Here is a 21,166-nt window from a genome sequence, read left to right as displayed (position 1 = left end):
TAAGCGAGAGCAGCACAGCTTGATGGGTAATCCCTCATTGTCACAGAAGCAAATTTACAATAACACGGGCCCGGAAACTCAACCTGCTTCTCTGGAAATCTGCAGGAAGGCGTCCACGCCGCTCTCCCCGTAGTTGCCTTCGGAGGCCAGCGTGGAGACGTAGTTCCACCCCATGGCCTTGACGATGTCCAGCATGGCCTGGGCCTGGTAGGAGTCCGGGGGCACCACGCGCGAGAAGAACTCGTAGCGGCTGTTGTCGCTCAGCTCCGGGGCGGTGGAGGCGTAGCTGATCTGGGGGATCTGGGACACACGGACGGGTCATTGGTGACGAAAGGCTCAGGTCAAGTGGAAAACGCGAGCAGCGCTGATTATTAGGCCAATATGCAAATAAAAAAGGTAAAAAGGGATGACAGGAAGAGGCAATGAAGCGTGTCAGAGGATGATGCACCACTTGCTCACGAACCACGTCTAAATGAAGGCTTTCTACATTTATCCTGGCTGGATGTTGAGCATAAAAAAAACAAAAACCTTTTGTTTGGTTTTAACTCTTGAACCGTGAGAGTGCTGACATTAGAATTCAGATGGAACAAAGTGAAAAGCATTTGTTTCTGGGTAAAAAAGAAAAAAAAGAAAAATGGATGTAGAGATTAATTTACTAGCGTGCTACTTCTTTTAATGGTGCAAAGCATGACGGCAGCCTCAACCCTGAACCTGCTAATGCCAGTGCTTCAGCGGGGCTTAACTTCGGGCCCCTCTGAAGAGGTGGAGGGTGGTGGAGGGGGGGGGTAGACACAAGGGCTGGGGAGGGGAGAAGGAGAGAGGGGCGAGAACCATTTCACAGATTATCTGGAAGGATTATAGGGGTTTTAAGCAAATTATGTTAAGCACAGAGAGAGAGACAGCTATCAAGAGACTAGAAAAAGCATTTCTCAGCTGGAAGCCATTCAATAAATTTTATTCCGATGGCCAAACGCAGCTCATTATGGCGGTTGTTTTAACCATGCACACCTCAGATCCCCTGTTCTGCTTTTATATTTCAGGCCACTTATGCTTTTTTTTCCTCCCTAAACCGAAGCCTCTCACCTGAGCGTTCGCAGCTACAACAGTGCCTGGGGGGTGGGGGGGGGGGGGGTGGGGGGTCTGTATCACAATCACAGAGCAGATCCAAATGTTTGCATACAAATTGGTAATGAGCAAGACGACACATAATCCCCTGCAAATTAATCCCCACTGAGGCATCTGCTCTAATTATGATGGTACAATCAATGAGCCGCTCCGGTGACAAAACGGTCCTTTCTCAGACTCGCCGTGCCGAAATCGTCACGCTTAACAGCAAAGATGCAGCTGATAAGGACAGGAACGACTGCTTGTGATAAGCTTGTTATGGCTACAGGAAATAATAAATCACAACAGTGAGGGATCGCAAGTAACAGAACAACAGATAATCTTTTCATAATTAGCTTCTACTGGGATTAATAATTAGAGAGAGAGAGAGAGTAATGGGTTGCAGAAAATCATTGGAACTAGAACTGCAATTGGTTTTCCTCCTTTCACTGTTTTTCTATCTTTTTAGCCTTTATATAAGTCCATATATTTGGCCTAAATTCATGGCTATGTTTTGATCTACATCTTTCTATTGTGGCTCTGCCTGTATGTTGGCGTTACTGTCCTCCTGGATGGTGACGGTCCACCTCAAACAGGTTTTCTACCATAAAACCTGTTTTCTGTCCCTCATTTAGCTCCATCCGGCCTCGGGGAAACTCTGACCAGATCCCCACGTCTCTGCTGAAGAAAGGTTTTCACGGCACAAAACATACATGCTTGTTGTGTCTCCTACATGGTATTTCTCTACTTCTTTTTTTCAACAGCGGTGTCATTCTCCCCGTTCTTCCACAAAGGTCAGATTTGTTGAGTGCAGGGACTACAGGTGTCCTGCTGTGAGCAGTGGATCTTTGCGGCTAATCCAGAGTTACCTTGGCTGCTTCTCTGATTAATGCTCGCCGTGCCCAGCCTGTCAGTTTAGGTCGATGGGCAAATTTGCAGCGGTGCCATATTTCCTCCCTTGTTTTCTAGGATGAATAGACTAGAGCTCTGTGAAATCATTAAGGTGTGGGATTCTGTTTTAGAACCCAGCACTTTAAACTTCTCCACAATTTCTCCCTGACTTGCCTGCTGTGCTCCTTGGTCTCGATGAGGCTGTTTGTTCACTAATGTTCTCTAACAAAACCTCTGAGGCCTTCAGAGAGCAGCTGGAGTTATAGTGAGATTAAGTTGGCTGCAATGGATTTAATTTAGCTGTATCAGAATAAAGGGGGCTAAATACAAATATATGCTATGCCTATAAGATTTTCATTGCGTTAGATTGGCGTTCTCCCTCCAATTCAGAAATCATAAACTATGTTGAAGTTTGTGGCCCTAAAAGGAGAAAGGATCCTGGAGATCGTTTTTAAGGCACTGCAAGTGATAGGCTTGTTTATATATATATATATATATATATATATATATATATATATATATATATATATATATATATATATATATTGCCCTGCGACAGACTGGCGACCTGTCCAGGGTGTACCCTGCCTCTCGCCCATTGAATGCTGGAGATAGGCACCAGCACCCCCCGCGACCCCATGAGGGATAAAGCGGTTTGGAAAATGGATGGATGGATGGATATATATATATATATATATATATATATATATATATATATATATATATGGCTTAAGCATTTAACAATAACTGACTCAATATATACTGTCGTGAAAACAATTGGGACAACTATTAAAGCCTTTGTGCCTGTGAAAATATTTGAACTTTGATATGAATGTTAGCTTCAACAAGATGTTAAAGTAATATAACCACACAAGTAAAAACAAAAGGAGAGACCTATTAAAATGTTCTGTAAATCGTAAAATGAACAAACAAAAAAAAACATTTCTAATAAAGAATAAATTAGGACAGCCACACATTTAGTCCCATTTAAAATTACACACAGGGGGACGCGATCAGAGCTTATTTATGAAAGAGGTTTGCCTTATTTGAACCTCTGGCATTTAGACCGCTGTGCTCCAGGCTTTTGAAGTGACAGTGAACGCCATGTTTAGAGGTCTTCAGACTGCAGCAGTTTGTAAGTCTGCGGGGATTTAAAGAGCTCACAGATGTATGTGAAACGAGCACGTCGACAGTAAGGACAATAGTCAACATGTCCAGGACTGTCCGTCCACGAGAGTTCACCCTGAGAGCTCACCGCAAGGTAAATGATCATCACAGGAGCTACAGCAGGGTCCTGTTGTTGTTGAAAACGCAGAAAGAGCCTGACTGCACGCGTTTAGGTTTCATAAAAGGTGCTCAGGGAGGAAACCTTTCCAAGAAAAACATGGAGGTGAGACCAGTACTTCTGAAACAATATTCTTTGGACAAACGAATCTAAAACGGAATTATATGGACCCCATAACTGTGGACATCTTTAGCATAATCCAAATATATCATTCCATCAAAACTGTGAAGCACAGAGGAGGTGGTGTCATGGTTTGGTGGAGCAGGACCTGACCGTCTCACCATCACAGGTTCCCCCATGATATTCTATGTTTCAGGGGGAGTACGAGGAAACGCGAGACCAGACAGAGATTCAACCAGAAGCAGAACTGGACCCTGTAATATGGCCATGACCCAAAACATTTCAGTAAATCCATCAAAGACTGGCTCAGAATTAAGAAATGGAAAGTCCAGACCTGAGTAAAAGATATCAATCTCACTGTTCTGATGTGGTGTGATTTAAAGAAACCAGAGAGGGCTGAGGTAAACCCATCTTCCTCAACCCTCTCCTGGTTTCTTCTGTAGTATGGTTGTAATTAAATCAGTTTATTTTCCAGAGATAAACAACAAGTGCATTTCTTTAAAAAGATGTGAATGTTTCATGAGACGTCCGATTTTCTTCACCCGACTGTGTCAGCACAATTACAAGTAATGCTACTAGTTGAGTAAAACTAAGATTCAGAAAACATTTTTGATTTTCTGGACTATGAAGTCTTGCTCACTGTCCGTCCGGAACAATTCTCTTCCTAGTGGAAACGTCTCACTCCTGCTCAACGTTAAGTACACAGATCCACCGAGGCGTGTTGTTCCTGCTTCGTTTTCAGTCTTCTCTCTCAAAAGGGAATAATAATATTGGTAACAACAACGTACCAACGCCTGTCCCATCCTGATTAAGCTGTTCGATGCACGGTGTATTTCAGACCATAAGCCTCAGCAGTCTGTGGATCTATGGATATGAGGAGGCAATACACCATTTAGCTAAATGTACTCTACCTCGGTCATAAGTTACTGTTATCCTGAATCAGCGTCATCCTGCCGCTCTGATGCAGTTTTTTTTTCTTTTCCATCCGTGGCTCTTGAGCTGCTGAGAGGGGTTTTAGAGGAGGGTGGGATCTTCTATTCTGTAGTTAACATCTGTCTTGCAGGCAAGCTGCTTCTCTTTGGCTGTTCCCTCGGCATGCTCACCATAACGCACGCTGCAACACGGCATTTATAACATCTAGTTTCATTTTTAGGCTTAGCCATGTTAAGACAAGCAGCAGTTAGTTTTCTGATGACTAAACGTAGGATTTCACTGACGGAGTCGGCTGTCAGACAGCTGTACAGGTACGGGGGATTAAAAATGTACTTCTAAAATTATGATTCTCTAATAAACAGCTGGTTTTATACAGAAATTTAAATTAAATGTACTTGGTGCCGTCTGAAGCACTGGACATTATTTAGGGGTAAAGGGGACTGAATACAAAAGCATCTCACAGGATCATTTCCTGCAAAACTGTTTTGGAAAAAGTGTCAAGATGCGACGCTATCTGCTGGGTTTCCTTAGATGGGAAACGTTTTGATCAATCTGTATGATTTGATTGACTTGGACTTTGTAAAGTGCCTTGAGGTGACGTGTTGTGAACTGACGCTACATAAATAAAATTGAATTGAATTGAATTGAATTTGGCTTTGCAATAACGCACAATTTAGTGTCTCTCTGGGATTTAGCATCCAAACAAAATGCACTGAAGCTTGTGATTTTAGTGTAGAAAAAAAGGCACCAATCGTTTTGCAATTGTGCAATGCTGTCTGACTCATATTCCCTGCATAACCGAAAAATAAAAAATACCATGCACATATTACACAGATTAGCCTCCAGAATCCATTGATTCTTCCTGTATAGCCCTGTAGCAGAGTGGAGTTTACATCATATCAGGCTGTATAGGTTAAGCGACACAATACGTGGGCAAAAGACTTGATTACATTTTCACTAGACACCAGCAGAATTCAATTAGGATTTGCATTATTTTGTCAATGAATATAAACCAAATCTGTGTTTTAATAGCAAATGTGTTGAGACCATGCTTTCAGTTAAATGGTTCACTCCCAGATAAATAAACGTATTCTTCTTATGGTGCTAAACTGGTCAGCTGTTGCAGTAAATGTACTAAAATCAAAAGATATGAATATTCGAAAAATTGGTAACGTTGGAAAAGAACTTTGGTCACTTTTAGCGCAGCTATTAGTCAACCCATTAAATCTTAAGATAAACTGAAAACACGGGAAAGAACTCTCCCTAGTTGTTGCCTTAGGGGTTTATCACAGGCTTAAAGTGGAAAAAGGTTTTCAAATGTGTCTTTTTTGCTTGGCTAAGCTTTAGAAACACTACAGAATGCTTCCATCTCAAAGTGGTCTGAGTTTGGAGCAGCTCGTCTGTGTAGGGAACCATCTGACATATCTTTAGCCCAGCCATGAAACACTAACCTAACTCCGCCAGATGTATTTCGTTCCGCCTAGCTCCACTCACATACATCTGGGACATCGCCCATAGAGAGTGATTTCTCCAACCAATTTTATGGTCTGGCCAATCAGGACGCACGGCTGGAGTTTCATAGATGTGACGTAGTGGAGAAGCGACCATGACGTGAGACTGTTTTGATAGCAATGGCGGCTCGTCGAGGAAGCAAGCGTTAGCATTGATGCTGCTATTTCTTCCGTGTTGTCCAATCTACCTAATATTGTTTCATTAAAAGAACATCAGAGAACGGCTCTGAAGGCTTTTGTTGGTGGAAACCATGTTTTCGCCCTTCTCCCGACCGCATTTGGCAAGCTTTGTTTTCCGCTAACCGCTACGGGGCGCATCCGCGGTTAGCGGTTAGCACGAACCATATTAGGAGGCCTTTAGTCCTCGACGCGGTCGGCCCCGGGATCGACTCCGACCTTCGGCGCTTTGCCGCCTGTCTTCCTCCCTCTTTCTGTCAGCTCACTGTGAATAAAACGCGGGCCACTAGAGCCGCAAACAAATTAAAAAAAAAAGGGTTTTTTTCCTGCTTTGCTCTCATCAGCGTCACGGGTTAGCTTCGGTGTGAGTGGGTGAAATAGCACGTCGTAAAGATGACAGATAAGTGGCTTGTCCAATCATATGCAAGGATTTTTGATAAGGCCCAGCCTTCAATAAAGGCAATTCCTATGGAGATGTCCCAGATGGATGTGAGTGAAGCTAGGCGGAGCGACATCCATCTGGCGGAGTCAGGTTAATGAAACACAACCAGGACCCAGACCCGCGTGCCTTTGACCTCCATCTTTGTCGACCGTTGCAAGTGTTCAGCTGTTTCCCTTGGTTAGTAAAGACAGGTAATAAGGAAGACAAATCTCACCGCGAACAGCCTGAGCACGTTGGCCACCATGATGGAGACGGAGCTGCCGGACGCTCCGATCACTCCGACCACCCTCTCCGGTTTGGGGATGATGGGCGGCTCTCCGTTCGAGCAGCGCACGTCCGAGTTGTCCTTCTGGATGAGGGCCTGGACGAAGGTGAGCGACTGCTCCAGGGCGTACGTGTCCCTGGAGCACGTGTCCAGGATGCGGGCTCCGAGCGTGATGTTGGGCAGCAGGTCGGGGTCACTGTTGATCTGGTCCAAGGCGTACAGCATGGCTTCCAGTCGATGGATTCCCTTCTCTCGCTTGATCTCCCCACAGGGGACGCCGGCAGGCCCTCGGGAGTGCACCGGGAAGAGCCCCCCCAGGGTGATGTCGCCCTCGATCTTGATGGATTGAGGCTGGTTGCCCTGCTGCGCCAGTGAAACGGGGCCGAAGCCCAGCAGCAGAGCCCACAGCATGCGAAGCCATCGGTGGGACTTGAGCGACAAACTGAGACAGACGAACAGACGGTACGAGCAGGCCTCCGGTGTCATGGTGATGACCAGCAGCGGCACCGACAGCACCGGGCTACTCTTTCTACCTTTGGCACCTGAGGGCAGAGAGTGGGAGCAGTTAGCATGATCTCAAACTCGTTCTTTGCTTCGGAGCTCTACTAAAATATCCGTTCAAGTCGTAGTAAGAGACAAGATTGTTTAAAAAAAAGGAGCAGATCTTGTCAAGGTAGCAGAGGATATTTTCGTGCTTTTGAGCCTTTCTTCACATTTACACCAACCATCACTTCCATGCTTTTTATTGGAACTTTATGTGATGGACCAACAAAAAGCAGAGCACAGTTGCGAAGGAAGAGAAAAATTAGGCGCAGCTTTATTTTTCAAATAACAGCCAGTCGAGTGTGTTGTAAGTACAAAATGTTCTGGAGACCTTCTTTGGCTCTGCTGGCATCAGCCATCTCCTCCGGTGTGGTTTGTTGGGTTTTTTTCACCTCAGCTGCTGTTAGACTTTATAATCTCTGCAGCTAACAACAGACTCTGTAAGTGTTTAACCAATGGTTGCACAGGTTCTGATCTGATCATGGTGAAGCACACCTTTGAGCTACTCTGAGGTGTTCGCTTGTACAGTCACACATATCGCTTGTTTTTCTCACAGCCTTCTGGGAATCGGCTGCTGCCGGTCCTCTGTTTAACTTGTTTATTACATTTTTATCTGAATATCCTGTATTATCGATAATTGTGCAGTATTTTCTCTTTTTTCCCCTTTCTGATAAGTTTAATTATCTTTTGGTTCAGAACTTAATTTGAAATTAGGTTTTTATTTATATTACTAATCTAGTGTGCGACTATATGGTTTTGCCACCGTCACGCCTGAATTTCTCCCATTGTGTGACAATAAAAGTATTTCTCATCTTATTTTCTTGAATTCAGCCTATTGCCTCAGTAATTTTCAGAACCATATTTTACTGCAGTTACAGCTGCGTGTTTTTTGAGGGGGTGTCTCTAGCAGAGAATATGTGAAGAGACTGTACATCCAGAGTCTCTGTCAACGTCTGTTTTCAAGTCTTGCCGCAGAGTCTCAATTAGATTTAGGTCTGGACTTTGACTAGGCCAAACCATCACCTTGTGGCTCTGGCTGTATGTTTAGGGTTGTTCTCCTGAGAGAAGGGGAAACTCCATCCAGTCTCTTTTGAAGCCTTACTGCCCAGTAACCCCACAGCACGGTGATGCCAGCACTGTGTTTCACTGTAGCTGTAGGGATGGCGTGTTCAGGGTGACGTGCGGCGTTTCCAGTGTCGAACAGGAAGAGAGTAAAAGTTTTGCCAATATCAGTAGAGCATCTTCTTGAGTTTACTTTGTTCCCTGCACCACTGCTCGTGGTAAACTGCAAACAGGACCTATAATGTATTTCTTCTCGCCACTTAAAGGCCATTTTTGTGGAGTCCACGACTAGTAGTTGTCATGACAACATTCTCCCAACAGGGCTGTGGGAGTGTGCAGCTCCTCCATAGAGTCCTTGGGCCTCTGGACTCCTGATCTGATTAATATTCTCCTTGTCCAGGCTGCCCAGTTTAAATGGACGACTGTGTCTTGCAGTTGTGCCACAGCGTTTCCGTTTTAGGATAATGGATTTAACAACGATCTGTGAGGTCCAGTGCTGAAGACCCTGCTTTAAACCTCTCTACAGGTTTCTCCCTGGCCTGTTTGCATTGATCCCGGGTCTTCATGATGCAGTTTGTTTGCTAATGTTCTCTAAAGAACTTCAGAGGCCGTGATAGAACATCTGATTTATGCTGGGATTAAATTAGGTTACTGCTGAAGGCAACTGAGTTGACTGGGTTTTAATTAGGGGTGTCAAGGTAAAGAAGGTTGAATACAAGAATACGTTTTTTTTTTATTCTTAATGGGAACAGTGTTTAAAACCACAGACCATTTTCCCTCCATCTCCCCATTGTGACCTGTGTTAAGCGGATCCATTAGCTAAAATTCCAACAAAACACATTGAGGTTCCCAGTTTAAAGGGAGACTAGAAGTGGAAAGGTTCACTGGGTGTAAATGCTTTTGCAGGCCACTTTATGGCTCCGTTGTTAAGCTTCCTGTTTAGTGATAAAATATCTGTTAGAAAATGAAATAGGTCACCAGAAATGTGGTTTATCAATTTACTTTAGAAGATTTCACTGATGCATGACCATCAGCGCAGTTCTTGGATAAACGGGCCTTCATGGTTGAGTGTTCAGACACAACATCTCGTTAAATGTACACCCTGTTACAGTAAACACAGATAACGCTCAGATCTTGAGCAGCAAATATCAGTTGTTTTAATTAAATGCAACTTGGACTGTTTCACTAGGAGGAAACCTAAACGGGCCCCTGGAGATCAGCTCATTTATACCATCCCCGCAGCTAAATGCCGTGACTACAGCGTCACACTGTATTCTGCAGAAAGGATTCAAAGATTAGTCAGCACAGAGAAAGATGGGTTCAGAAAATACGCACTATTAATACAAATCTCCTCCATTGTGAATCCCAGGCTCGAGCAAATGACGACATTTCAGTAAGACACCAACGTGAAGAAAGCTGCCAAAAAGTCAAAAGGTGGGACTCAGAGTTTAGACCTGGATAACGTTTCAAATTTTTGAAGTGACATGAAAGTGGTTGTGTATTACCACGGTCAGTTTATCCTCCGGGGGAATGTTTTTTACCAAGTGGGGTGGAAGCAAAATGTGAAGAAAATGTTTCCGTCCCAAGACTCAGGTCGGCCATTGATACCGAGGTGTGTAAATGTTCTCAGGGGCCAAAGCAGGGTGAATTTCAGCCTTCTATTTTTACATACATGCCAAAAAAAACTTGTGTTTGGGACAAAACCTTTAAACATGTTTGATTCCCACAAAACTGTTTTGATGTATTTTAGCTACAAAAAACCTGACACTGTCGCTGCCGAATTGAGGAGCATGGAATATATGGCCGTATTGGTTTAAGGTCCAGGCTAAGAAATGGTACAAAAAGGGCAAAATAAGAGGCTTAAAAATGCTGAGCAGAGTTTTTAGACAACATGCAGGATGACACCGGGCGAATGCTGGAAGCTTTTATCGAGAAGAGCTGAGAGCCGATGATGGAAAACATAATAAATTTTGCAAAACCAGAAAACATCACGTAAACTGTCAGAGCATTTCAAGCCTCAAAAGTCAAGCCGACTTCATTATAATCTGCACGGCATGAAACAGACAAGATCCAGAATTATATGTTGCAAATTGCTCTTCCTTTCAAGGAGGTTTAAAATAATTTAATATTTCCAGATTTTATTTCTAACAGAGGAATCAAAATTGGCTTGCCTGATTTAACAGTTTTTATTATGTATATATAGATAGATAGATAGATAGATAGATAGATAGATAGATAGATAGATAGATAGATAGATAGATAGATAGATAGATAGATAGATAGATAGATAGATAGATAGATAGATAGATAGATAGATAGATAGATAGATAGATAGATAGATATAGAAATGTATGTCTTGTTGCACATTTATATATTTATTAATACATTATGTCAAACATGTGAAGCCCCGTGTTTTTGTTTGATATTTGAGTTTAATACATTGAAATCAATTACAAAGAGCTGAAAGAGCCAGCAACACAAACTTCCTACTTTCCTTTTCGATTTTACCATCCCAGATAACTTGGGTGAAGCAAAGCCATGACCTACCTGCCCATTCTTCATGGACCAGTCTTCATTTTCTCCCTCCCGTGAAATTCTCCAGCCTGGCCCCCAACCATGGTCCAGATACGTTGAACTGCACCCAGACTCAAGGTTCTGTCATCTCAGACTTTCTCTTTTGTGCAATAATTAAAAATTAAAAAAAGCAAACACCTAAAAACAAGTTCTAAAAAAAGAAACAGGTGCTATTTTAAAAGACTAAATGGAGAAGACTCCTGAGGCCTCAGAGTATGACATCCTGGCATAAGCAGAGGGAAGTGCAGCATCACAGCACGAGAATCTACAAATCACTGCCAAATCCTTTAAAAGCTCCTCTTTCTGCCGTTCTTTTCCCAGCCGTTGCGCGCCTCTGTCCGGCGCAGTCCCTCCTCCCTCCCTCCCTCTGGTGAACCCTCGCCTCGCTCCCTCTCTCTGCGCTCTAATGGCCTCAGATTGGGATTATCATGCAGCTGTCTGTGAAGAAAGCACTAGGTGGACAAGCTCATACTTCTTTTTTTATTTTATTTTTTCCCTCATGCAGCTGCAGCAAAAACCCTCCTCCCGCTCCATCACTTTGAGAGATTAGATGAGCAGCGATTTGGCACACGGGCGCGCACACAGACGCACCGAGCGCATCCACTCACTATCGCGACCCTGTCAAACACAGACGCCGCGTGGAGAATATCAGAGCGCACAATTGGTTTTATGCACCACAGAATGTCGCTGGATTAGGTTTCCGATTGATCTGAGTTGATGCACTGGAGTGGGGGGGATCAGTTTGCAGCTCACCTGTCAATTAGAAGCTTGGAAAGCAGATAATTACTGCCGTGCACAGGACTAATAAACACGTTAAGCAGAGCATCTAAGTCCCCAGACCTAAAGTTACCTGCAAAAAAAAATATTCATGGTTGCAGTTGAACAAATGTCTAAGTATTTTACTGGGATTTTATAGGCTACGGCTACACCGCGTTCTGCGTGAGAATTGGGAGGAAAAACGACATAAATTGAAGTTTAAAAGGTTTCGCAACCACTCATGTCTGCTACCTTAAATTAATATTTTATGCTATGGGACCACCTCTCAATTTCTCTTCCAGGATTGCCCTGCGTTGAGCTCCAATCCGCCTTCCCAGCTCCACAGCATGATGCTTCCACTTCCATGTCCCACAGTATAGTGTGCTCAGGCTGGTGTGTGGTATAAGTTATCTGCCACTCATAGTATTTTTGCACGTTGGCAAAGAAGGTTACATTTTATTCTTTTCTGACCCAGGCAACGTGTTTTCTGTGATCCCTATACGGCTTGTGGGACAAATCTTAAAACGGGGCTTCTTATGACTTCCAGCGATATTTCATTCTGCTACCGAGGCCTGATATTCATGTTGCACAACTCATGGCTCATAACAGCTTCTCCCACCCGAGCAGTGGCTCTTTACAGCTCCCGCAAACTTACCACTGGCTTCTTGGCTGGTTGGTTGGTTGGTGGATCAATGCTCTAATGTCCAATGTTTATTCTCTAATGCTCTCTAACAAACCTCAACTGAACAGCTGCGTGTTGAGATTGAATTACAAAAAGCTAGAGTATATTTATTATGTTTTCAAGGGGTTTCAGGGTAAACTGCGGTGAATACAAACGCACAGATTTTCATTCATCAGAACAATGTGAAGAGCCTGTTGTCCTTTACTTCCACTTCAGAGCTCTGGTGGTGTGTCACCTAAAATCCCAATAAAAATACAAGGACTGTTGAAATTACACCACGACAAAATGTGAGGCTGCTGAACAATACGAACATTTCTGCAAGGCACCGTAAAGCATGCAGCTTAGGGTCTTTAAAAGGACACAACAAAACATGTTTTTATTTCATGTTACTTTTATTTTCAAGTTAACATATTCATTAGATTAGAAAAAGAGAAGGAATTTCTAATTCTGGTCGGTGATCCCAAAATAAAAAAAAAGGGGGGTCTAAGGTGTAAAACACGAGGCTCTTTTATTGAATATCTACCCTAGGAAAACCGATTTCTCCAAGCCATCTTCCACTTTGGTGTACTCCAGGTGAGATTTGAAGTACTGGCTTTTATAGCGGGGGCTGTTCCGAATGTACTCAAGGTAGTCGGGGGTTCCAGGGCAGATGACGTTATCCGCCAACAGGATGCTGCCCTTCCTGAGGAGGCCACACTCCTGCGTAAGAAAACCAAACACGGGGTCATGGCAGGAAAAACAAAGGGAGGCGTTCAACCGGCGCTGAAGAAAAATTTTACCTCCATCAGCTTTGTGTCAGGAAGGTAGCGATCTTTCCAGTGATCCAAGAAAACCAAATCAAACGTTTCTATCCCAAACTTCTCCTTTAGTTTGGGGATCCAGTCACCGGATGCTCCTTCAACTAACTGGATCTAGGGAGCGGGAAACACACTGCTGTGTGACGGCGAAACGTAACGCTTCGTCCTCGTGGTTCGTTTTCAGACATGGGGAATTTACCTTATCTGCCAGCCCTGCCCAAGCAATCACCTGGCGAGCTATTGCGGCGTTGCCTGGGTCAAACTCCAGGGTGATGAGCTTGGCGTGAGAAGGCAGCAGGCTGGCGATGCGCACGGTGGAGTAGCCGCAGTAAGTTCCCAGCTCCAGCACCGTTGCTGGGTTTACTTCGGTCACCACGGAGTCAAGAATGCACCCTGGGGTTAAAAAAAAAAAAAAAAGATATCAGAATGTACCAAAAGGCAACTGGAGGCTAATATTTTCCTCGTAAATACACAGAGATATAAAAGTAAAAAGCCTCTGCCTTTCTCATCCCCCACATTCATGGCCCACTCCTTGTGTCTGCAGAACTGATCGATGGCTTTGACCACGCTGCGAGGGTGTCCTCTTGTGGCGTTCTTCTGCACTGCAGCCAAGATCCGCTGCAGGGACCAAAGAAAAAAAAAAGAAAAAAAAAAAGAAAAAAGAACAGGATCACTTTCACCTCTAAAAAGTTCAGTAAGGTTTTGTTATCCCAGAGATCCAGAATCCCACCATTTAGATTAGCACGGCTCATCTCATGTTTCACCACATTCAGTTAACCTTTTTCTCCTCCTTTGTTTGCGTTATCCTCTAAGGAAGACAGGCAAACCAGAGCAGTAACAACATTAGGAGCAGCGGCGTCTCTGGCATGATGAGTTAAGTGGGGCACAGAAACTCAACACCTATTAGCAGCAACAGATTTTTTTTGTGCGATCCAAACGACCAATCAATTTTAAATAAAACTGATAAATTAGTATAAACCAACTCACTAGAAATGCCATTTTATATAAGCCAAATGTCATTTCGTTTTTATACATAAAATTACAAATAAAAGGCTCTCTAATAACGTTCATTTAGCACGGCCAACCAACACACTTTCCTGCAGAACGTAAACGTATCGTGTGCGTTTCCAGTATTTTGATTGGACGATCTGAGCTTGGGGCCGTAGTATTTGTGCCCCACAGCTGTCTGAGAGTGTGTCGGGCATGCGCACTGCGATTTCAGATGTTCATTATTTAAACAAACATTGGTGGGCCGGCCCCTACGGAAGAGGATTAGAGCCACTCAAAAAATAAAATAAAAAAATCTACTCAATTCTGACTTTTTTCTCAGAATTTGGAGATTAAAGTCAGAATTCTGAGAAAAAAGTCAGAATTGAGTAATTTTTCTATTTATTTTTTTTGAGTGGCCCCAATCCTCTTCCGTAGGCCCCAATATCAAGGCGCCTAAAGAGGATTTAACCTACTGAGCTTGTCAGTTTTCTAGCAGACTTAAATATATAGACACAAATGTTTATTACAGAATTTTATTGGAAAATAATCTGTCTCTTTTTACAATATGACTCTATAATGGCCGATCCTGTCCCACTGATTATTGTGAATATAGAGCGCCACAGCACATCTGGTGGGGTCTGGCCCCACAGGAGTAATATTAGTTCATACCTTAACACTACAGCACAGTGTCAGCTGACTCAGGGGATGTGATGTCTGGACTATTGGCTGATTATTGTCATGATATTCAGCTAATGGCAACTATGATTTCTTAAAGTTACCTCACAGCATGTTTGCTGCTAAGAAAGTCTCATAATTTCTCCTGGGCAAACGTTGTGGGTATCTCAAAATGATCATTCAAAACTGCTGATCCATTGCCAGTAATTTAGGGATTCAAACCAACAGTTTTAGTCCACATGTTGGAACATGTGAGTTATGTCAACAAAGCCCCTCCAACACAAGGACAACATTTGAGACTAAGAGTACAGTTCTGACATGAAATAATACACACCAACTTGCATTTTGCACATGACCAAGCATCCACAAGTGGTACTGAAGCATCACGCATGTAAAGTTTAAACCGTTTATATTCGTGCTGCACATGATGGGATCTAAAAATAAATGAGAATTAATTTATGAACACCTATTGCCCTGAATACAACTGCATATATATATATAGCATTTTGTGAGCATTAAAAAAAGGACAGAACTGCTACAATGAACCAAATTGGGACTGTGAAGCAAGAGAGGAGACGATGGATCTTTAGAGTTTGTTATTTTTTAACAGTTTAGATGTTACGTTATCAGTGTTTTGTTGACCTTTGAGCCATGAAACCCAGCTCTTGGTCCTGTAGCCTTCTCTTGTTTTGTTAATTATCAATAATTTTCCTAATAGGATCAGTGAATAATCAATATTCACCGAGGTGCTGTATTCTAAAGACATCAGTTACTTTAAAGAAAAAAGAGAACTTTTTAATTTTATTGAATTAAGACTTTTGACACTATAAAAACTATACCATCAAAACAATGTTCACAAGCAATTCATTTTTTTCCCCAGGTATTACATTCAGGCAAACATTATACTGAGTCTAGCAAAACACTTAAAGTAAACAAATAGGAAAATCCTACATGACATGTAAAATCTGATTAGAAGCTCCCATGTGTCTCTTCATAAACCATCATTAAGACTGAAAAATCTAGCTTCCCCTGTTGTGCAAAGAGAATGTCTTGAACTCTCTTGGTTCTCTTCCACTAATCTATAAATCAATTGTGACCACCTGAACGAGCAGCATGGCTAAGAAAACTACCACTAAACACCAATGCCCGTTTAAAGGATTACCATTGAAATAAACGCACAGTGCAGACACTCCTGGTCCCCTGAGGTTAAGATCCAATAAGTTTACGGATCCCTTGATTCTTCTTTTTAAAAGAACTCAGCTGAATGGGTCTTGACAAGAATTGATTGGATCTTTAGAGAAACTGGCACAGAAAATAAGTCCTGCCCTTTGTTGTTCCTGATTTTGACTTATGCAACTTGATTTTCATAAGGGTCGTATGTGATTAATATAAGCATATAATATAGGGATCGGTTAAACATTTAAGCTACTAAAGTGTAGGACAAATATGACAGCACATCAAGTATTAGAGTAAACTTTGTGTTTTAAAAGAACTTTGCTCCTAGAGCAGAGCAACTTCAGACCATCAGAGTTCAATAAAACATAGGAGAGGTGGAACTAAAGACATATGAACGGTACGAGCATTTGTAAAGGAACAGTTTGTTACCAACCTGTGAAACGTATGGCGCATCATGTACGCCATTAAAATGTGTTTATCTGAAGTACAAACACCGTTAAAAACATATATAGCATTAATAAGACTGTATTGTAAAATAGCAGCTTCTGAGTCTTTCCAGGCTACATGAGCTGTCCTCAGTTTGTGCGGGCATGAAGCTCAAAGAATATTCTGAGCAAGTTGTGTAGCACTTTGTCTTTAGTCGCTCTACATTTGATTGAAACCTGATTCAAATGATTTTCAGATCTTTTCATCCCGTAATATTTATGGAACCCTGTCTGTTGTGATTGATTGCATTTAGATCTGTTTTAGGTTGTATTTAGCACCACTTGCTAACATGTTAAAGGGAACATATGCTTTTCAGTTCTTCCTTTTCTTATTGAAATCATTCAGCTGTGGTCTAAATAATGTGGAACGGCAATGCTTTGGTCTGAATTCCTTGTTAATTTAGCCCCATGTTCCCCCTTTTTACAACTGTTCTGAGATTCGTCTGAGAGCAACTCGTTTTTGGTGCCGTCTCTTTAAATCTAAAGGAGGCCCTTCAGAGCCTGACCCCTATTCAGGTCGCAGAGCGTTCCACTCCACCCTGTTCGGCCATTTTTGTCGCATGCTGGGGGACGGTGTGTTGAACAACCCAAGGTTTTGACTTGTCCACTTGTAGCTTTGGCATCCTTTGAGCTTGAAAAAGACTGAGTCACAAAATTGATAAGCCGGACATCCATCACCTTGTTTAGCAGCTCCACATCCAATACTATGACATAAGTGTTCAAACTGAACAGCTTGAAAACTACGACCCAAAAAGAATATAATATCCAAACAGCTCCTGGGAAGACAACGTTCACATTTTCTGCACTCCTAGACACTCCAAGTACACAACAAAATGTATTTAAGGGCTGGGGGGAAAAAAAAGTAGATTTTGCATGATATGTCCCCTTTAAACTTTAAAGTTTACATTAAATTGGGTGCAATGCCTGTTGTAAACAAGCCCGCAAATTAAAGTTTGTTCATGCAGTATATCTGGCATCTATCTTTGTTTAAGGAATAGTCTATTAAAGCAGAGTGTGGACTGGTTTAGCTGCATCCAATAAGGCGTAAAACATTTTTGGAAGGTTTCTCTGTTATTACAGGGTGCATCATGTTTCCATGTTCTCCAGAAGTATTTTAGGGGGCGTTAGGATAATACACTTCCCAGCATTACACCAACATCAGTCCAGCCTGGATTGTTGATACTTTGCAGGTTGGACGTAAAGTGTCACGCTGCTAATGCTACGTTGTGAGCTTAAGAAGGCTCAGATGACAAACAGCAGGCTCAGCAGATCTGCACAGTTTTGCTGAGGCTGCGGAGGCCAACAACTGTTTTCTTAGCCGACAGGAGGGGATCAGAGTATGGCCGTCTCCTGTTGTAGCTCAACCAACCGAATGTTATTGATTATCTTTCCATGGTGGGTTTATTCTCCACAACTTCAAATAGTTTTGTTTTTTTTTCAGTTTTCTTTATTTCCCGTCATATTTATTCACTCTCAACTACAAGGTGGTTTTAGTAGGCAGAGATGTTTTTGTGCCAGTAAGCCTAAAGACAATATCCTATCTCTATCACCCCTAAGATTTATTTTCCCATGAGGCCCCTCACCTGCTGGTGTGACTGCATCCAGAGTCCCTTGCAAAAGTGTTCATACCACTCAATCTTTTTCACAACTAAGATTCATGTATTTTATTGAGACTCACCAATAAAAAGACACACCAACAGAAAAAGTACTGAGTAAGTGCGACGTCCACTGAAATTTAGCCAACTTTACTCTGATGACACCTCCATGGTGAAACATGGAGGTGGCAGCATAATGCTGTGGGGTTGCTTTTCTTCTGCAGCAATATAAAAGCCGATTGTCGTTGATGGGGAAGATTAATGGCCATAAGTCATCCTGAAAGGAAACCTATCTGAGGCTGTAAAACACACGCGACTGGGTTGGCAGTTAATTTCAGGTTCAGACCTAAAGACAAATCAAGAATCCATTTGTTCACAGGCTTTCTCCATCTGACCTCGCTGAGCTTGAGCTGTTTCACAAAGAAGATTGGGCAAGCATTTCAGTAACAGATATGCAAAGCTAGTGGAGATGTATTGTTTTCCTGCCAATGAAAGTCCAAGGGTCAGGAATATTTTTGCCAGGCGCGGTTTCTCTCAGATTAGGTGTTGTGGTAAATGCATAAACCCGGTAACTTGGTGTGTTTGGAGCAGCTGTGGCCCTCGCACTGTTTTGATAAGGCATTCCTTTAATGTAGAGTTTGCCGTGCTTCTGAGCGCGTCTCGGTTTATTCATTTAACCGAGCTGGTGAAGGGTGGGCGTTTGGCGAAGGCGCACCTGAGGACGCGTGGTCTGGGTCAGTGCATTCAGCAATCCCTCCTCGATGGTGTCGTGCCAAATGAGCGCCAGCCCTGCGTGGTACTGCACGACGGCGGGGATGACCCATCTGTACAGAGCGTACAGCAGAGCAGCGGCAGCGGCGCAACCGGAAAGGAGAGTCGGCCACATCCTGCAACCGAGAGATCAAAAAAAGTGAGCCGTTACCGTGGCGTGTATAGAGCAGCATCACGGAGAGAGACGGTGATAGACGAAAAGGTGCAGACGCCGCTGCAAGCATCCGCAGGAGGAGGATCAAAGGGCTGCCTGTGTCTCCCCTCACCCTACCTGTCCCTTTGGATTAGATAATGAGATGGGTGTTTACTATGCAGCGTACAATACAGTAGCTGCCCCTGTCTTCCAGCTCCTGCTGTATCCTCCACATCCGAGCTGAACACACACACACACACACACATAGACAGACACAAATTATGTAGTATCAGCTGCAGTAAACCATGACACCAGCTTTCCAATTCTCAGAGGAACAGAGAGCCTGGGCAAAGAGAAAAACTGGGGGGGCGAAAAAGGAGCGAAGAAAGAGGAGAAAAGCACAGCTTGAATTTTAAATTCCCTGTGAAAGCAGCGAGGAAAGCAGCTGAAACAAGGGCTACCTGCAAAGTAACCATGCAGCAGTGAAAGCTCGCAGGTGGTTGAGGTAATCCCTTTTGATTTAGAGTTTGAGTTGCATGGCAACTGGCCGGGGGGGGTTAGGGAGCTGTGTCACCACCACAGGCAAACAGCTGAGCCTTTAACCTTTACTCCAGCTTCCCCTGAACGCCACACCGAGATGCTGAGCAGCGATTACAGGTAAAAACGGAACACTGGTCACATTTCTGACAATTAATCACATTTCTGACAGCAAACGCTCGGAGACAGAGCACAGCAAGAGTAAATAAAAGGCATATGGAAGCACACGTTGCTTTTGCAAGGAGATCGCACGGATGAGTTGTTACCGTGCATGTGCCACAAATGCACTCCACCACATGCATGCACACGTTTCTAAATGCACAAGACCCGAATCCAGACGGAACCACGGTCCCCACTCAGCAAAACAGGAACAAGAGGAACAAAGTGTGTTCAATAATTAGGACTCAACTCGTGTCCTCCTACAGGCTCTCTCCTTGCAGCCTGAAAGAAGAGGCTTACGTGTGCAGGCAGGCAGGCAGGCTGGCGGTGTCCCCAGTCCTCTTCTCACCTCTCGTCTCTGCTGGAGGAAAATGTGAGTTTTTAACAGCCAGACATATGCCTGCGTTTACGTGAAGCTAACTCCTCCCTCTTCTTCCTCCCGCCCCCCTTCCTCTGAGCTGAGCTGAATGTGGGCATGCAAGGAATGTCCAGCCGGCTGGGTCCACAGTTCCACCATGGGGGCAATATTGTTGCAATATTATTTGCCAATGTGTGTGGAGAGTTGTGTGTCTGTTTCTCGATTTTGTGTGTGCGCAATGGGATTTAAAAAAAAAAATGTGTAAATAAATCTGTAAACGTGTGAGGAGATTTGTGTGTCTGTACAACAATCTGCAAATGTGTAACACTACCTGTGTGTGTGTAATCCAGCTTGCAAATGTGTAAAAAAAAATTCCACAAATCTGTAATGAGATCTACATATGTGCGCCAAGATTTGCAAATGTGTAGATCAATCTGTAAGCACACGCAGACAGTCTGAAGTATTTTCGCTTCAAGACCCATAAATACAGACAAATCATTGGTTACAAGTCAAGCGGTTTCTCGGTTGGCTCTCTTTAAACACATGATTTTTGCTACTCTTCTGCCGTGTGAGATTCACAAATGCATAAAAAGGATTTGTATGTGTAATTTCTGGATTTGCTGCCCTGAGCACAGGCTCACAGGCTGCTTCTTCCGGCTGCGGGAGGTCACGTGACTTTCACGGCTCGTACCGAAGCGTTTTGCTGCCAGACGGGTGACAAGGTAACTTGTTATAACGAGATAACTTTCTCGTTTTAATGAGAGACTTATCTTTGTAAAACGAGATAATTTTCTCCTTATAACATCGCAACATAACCCGGCATCAGCTCGCGGGATATTTGAGCGTCATGGAGAAGATGGAGAGACAGAGGAAGACTCTTTATTTCTTTTGAAGAAGTCGTCATTTGTCGAAGGAATGTATTTTTGCTACGAGGAGTGACAAGGTAAGTCATGCATAAAAAGAAAGTAGCCTACTTGAAATTTGATCGATTTGTCAGTTATTATTTATAGTTAACAACTATGCTCTGAATACAGCTTCAGCACTGTAGTACTGTCTGTGGCTTTGTTTACACAGTGAAAACAGGTTTGCGTTGCGTTTGTACTGTCCATTCACACATTACAATGTTCAACTACTGCCAGCCCTGA

The 21,166-nt window shown here is 43.2% G+C and overlaps 2 protein-coding genes across 4 annotated transcripts in view; both read right to left on the bottom strand.

Moving 5' to 3' along the window:
• Positions 1 to 11,352, bottom strand: part of grm6b (glutamate receptor, metabotropic 6b) — a 27,438-nt gene extending 16,086 nt beyond the window's left edge. The window contains exons 1-3 of the mRNA XM_036151997.1: positions 10,881 to 11,352; positions 6,678 to 7,270; positions 84 to 300 (exon numbers count right to left, since the gene is read on the bottom strand). Of these exons, the coding sequence (XP_036007890.1) occupies positions 84 to 300; positions 6,678 to 7,214 (754 nt within the window). The 5' untranslated portion in view covers positions 7,215 to 7,270; positions 10,881 to 11,352. The remainder of the gene's footprint in view (positions 1 to 83; positions 301 to 6,677; positions 7,271 to 10,880) is intronic.
• A 1,366-nt stretch (positions 11,353 to 12,718) lies between these two features.
• On the bottom strand, positions 12,719 to 20,095 carry comtb (catechol-O-methyltransferase b). 3 transcript variants are annotated; one of them, XM_021322347.2, is made up of 6 exons: positions 19,964 to 20,095; positions 18,779 to 18,950; positions 13,643 to 13,760; positions 13,342 to 13,535; positions 13,125 to 13,256; positions 12,719 to 13,044 (listed from the first exon to the last, which is right to left on the bottom strand). In XM_021322347.2, the coding sequence occupies exons 2-6, from the start codon at positions 18,947 to 18,949 to the stop codon at positions 12,865 to 12,867; spliced, it is 795 nt and encodes a 264-aa protein (XP_021178022.2). In that variant the 5' UTR covers position 18,950; positions 19,964 to 20,095; the 3' UTR covers positions 12,719 to 12,864. The 3 variants fall into 3 exon arrangements, with proteins under 3 accessions (XP_021178022.2, XP_021178027.2, XP_035980598.1); XM_021322352.2 differs by lacking the exon at positions 19,964 to 20,095 and adding an exon at positions 19,914 to 19,936; XM_036124705.1 differs by lacking the exon at positions 19,964 to 20,095 and adding an exon at positions 19,106 to 19,304.
• Positions 20,096 to 21,166: the final 1,071 nt, after the last annotated feature.

Source organism: Fundulus heteroclitus, chromosome 20 (genome assembly GCF_011125445.2).
Source record: "Fundulus heteroclitus isolate FHET01 chromosome 20, MU-UCD_Fhet_4.1, whole genome shotgun sequence".
Taxonomy (NCBI): domain Eukaryota; kingdom Metazoa; phylum Chordata; class Actinopteri; order Cyprinodontiformes; family Fundulidae; genus Fundulus; species Fundulus heteroclitus.
Note: the sequence above shows the minus strand (reverse complement) of the source record. Positions and strands in the feature narration are given on the sequence as shown.